This window comes from Myotis davidii, unplaced genomic scaffold (genome assembly GCF_000327345.1).
Source record: "Myotis davidii unplaced genomic scaffold, ASM32734v1 scaffold97, whole genome shotgun sequence".
In the NCBI taxonomy this organism is placed as follows: Eukaryota; Metazoa; Chordata; class Mammalia; order Chiroptera; family Vespertilionidae; genus Myotis; species Myotis davidii.
Window position 1 is genome coordinate 5,030,026 of NW_006289392.1, and position 2,596 is coordinate 5,032,621.

At 61.3% G+C, this 2,596-nt stretch overlaps 1 protein-coding gene across 1 annotated transcript in view; it reads right to left on the minus strand.

Moving 5' to 3' along the window:
- SCN4B (sodium voltage-gated channel beta subunit 4) overlaps nucleotides 1–2,596 on the minus strand; it is a 15,771-nt gene that overhangs the window by 1,446 nt on the left and 11,729 nt on the right. The window contains 1 exon segment of the mRNA XM_006761589.2: nucleotides 818–991. Within this exon segment, the coding sequence (XP_006761652.1) occupies nucleotides 818–991 (174 nt within the window).

Genomic DNA, 2,596 nt, shown 5'->3' on the forward strand with positions numbered 1-2,596 from the left:
GCCCCTTCTCTGTGGCGGCAGTAAGAGCCTGTGAGTGCCTGCCCGGGGAAGGCCCTCACCAGGCGCCTGAACATGGCAGGAGGCAGCTGTCAGGCCCCGTCCCCAGGTGCAGTGCTGAGGCAATGTAACCAGGTCCTCCCAGGCTGTGCCCACCCGGGGCGGGCAGTGTGCGTGGAGGGGACCCAGCAGTCCCTGCTCCCTGCCCCCAGCAGTGGAAGGAGCAGGCGACTCTGGCCTGGGGGGGTGGCAGGAGGCCCTGGGGGAGAAACAGGGGGGAAGACATCGCCCTTCCCTATGGGCCTCCAGGGGCAGCACCTGCCCCTGTGGATTTCTTTGTCTCCCAGGGGATTTTCAGAATCTCCCAGGAACACTCCCATCTCCCTAGAAGGTCTCCCCCCTGCAGCTTCTGCACATGGACTCTTACCTTTTCTCCGACTTGAAAAGGGTGGGGCTCCTAAACCCTTGACTAGAGCCTTGGGTTAGGGCAACACAAGTAGAAAGAGGGAGGCTAACAGGGTGGGCAGAAGACAGTGGGGTGAGGAGCCCAAGGCTGCACTCCTGCCCTCAGGGAACTGAGCAGCTGCCACAGAAACCTCCTGGTGGCAGGGAAGAGGGAGCGGTTAGTGCGGGAGCGGGGAGCGCCTGGTGGGGCTAGGGAGGCGGCATGAAATGAGCAGATGGAAGGAGGAGGGCGATGGAAGGGGGAGGGCGGATGGAAGGAGGAGAGTGATGGAAGGGGGAGGACAGTGGCCCTGGAGGATGCTGGGGCACCCCTGGGCGGGTGGGTTGGGGGACAGGCGGCAATGGAGCCACTTACTTCTTTTCCTGGGTCTTCTTGAGGATGAAGGTGACTAGCTTCTTGATCAGCAGGATAAGGACCACGAGCCCAACGACGCCGCCCACCACCGACAGGATGATGAGTGTCAGCGTGTTGTCCACTTCCTCCACTGCCGGGGGGGCGGGGGGGGGGCAGACAGGGGCGTGGGGTCACCTGGAGCCGAGCACAGTAACCGTCCAAGGCCGACACAGCCTCCAACCCCTGTATCTGGGATGTCCACCTGTGCTCCTACCCTCCCCCCTCCCAGGGCCACGCTTTAGGGATGGAGCAGAGAAGCTGGGACATAGGGGCCACCCAAAGGAGCCCCAGGTCCTCTCCCCTCCCCACACGCGTCCTCCCACAGGCCCAGGTTCTGAAGAATTCAGACTCAGACCCCCGAGCCCACGTGAGAAGCGTGGCCCCTCTCTGGGCTTTTCCCTGAGCAGAGAACGTTAAGATTCCCTGTGGCTCCCATGGCGGGAGAACTGGGGAGTCCGCCCGGCTTCCAACTGCAGGTCTCGGGGTCACTCCCGGCTGGTGGCCCTGAGCAGGTCACGGAACCCCTCGCCTGTCTCTCCTCTGGAGAGTGACCTCCTGGCTTCATCACCTGCCCCACCCACAGCCTCTCCCATCTCTCCAGCTGCTCCGACCAGAATCTTGTGCATCCTCAATCCCTCTGTCCCTCACGCCATCTCCACGCCCCCTGAGAACCCCAATGCTCTAACTCCAAGACAATTCTGGAAGCCGACCTCTGGCCACCACGGCTATCTGGACATCTGGTGAGGGTGTCGGTCACAGCCCCTGACCGGCCACCATCTGCTCTGGGCCCAGCAGCAGAGGGACCTGCTCCAGGACTGAGCCTCCCGCACGGAGCCCGCAGAGAGAAGCCGCTCCCTACCCTCACATGGCCCCCCAGAGTCTGGCCTAATCTGACTCGTCCTCACTCCACCCAATGCTGGGACTCTCCTCCCCAAGACCTCACAGCCTCCTCCCTCCTCCTTCTGATGCCCTCGCCCTCTGCCGCCCTCCCCAAGAGGCCCGGCCAGCACCACCTGCCTCCCTGCCCATGGTCCTTTCTCTCCGTAACACTGACCCTGTTCTCTGATACAACAGAATGTTCCTCTCTATTCTGTTTGCTAGATGTCTCCTCCAATAGAAGGTACTCTCCATATGGGCAAGAATTTGTCTGCCTCGCCCTGGCCAGTGTTGCACAGTGGATAGCGCGTTGGACTGTGCACTGAAGGGTTCCCGGTCAGGACGCATGCACGCATTGCAGGCTCGATCCCAGTAGGGGGTGTGCAGGAGGCAGCCAGTCAATGATTCTCTCTCATCATTGATGTTTCTATCTCCCTCTCCCTCTCCCTTCCTCTCCGACATCAATAAGAATATATTTTAAAAATAATAAGAAACAAATAAGTATAAAAATAAGGAAAGAATGTGTCCATCCTGTGCCTGCTCCCACCTCGCCCAGAGCAATGCCTGCCGCAGGGAGGGGCTCCATGCGCATGCGCTGCAAGTGGGTGAATGAGCCTGTCACGTGCAGGGACCATGGGCTTGAAGAGGCATGGGAGGCAGAGGGGCCACGTGATGGCACCTCGCTTGGCACCTGGCACTCAGCTCCCTCAGCCATGCCGCAGACTGGGTGCCCTTCCCCTCTCCCTAGGGATAGGCTGAGCACCCAGGGGGTGGCCTCCAGAGAGCAAGAGGCGGGCAGACCTGCCTCCGAGGACTGACTCCAGGCTCAGACCCACGTGGCCCAGGTTCCCACTTCATCCGAAC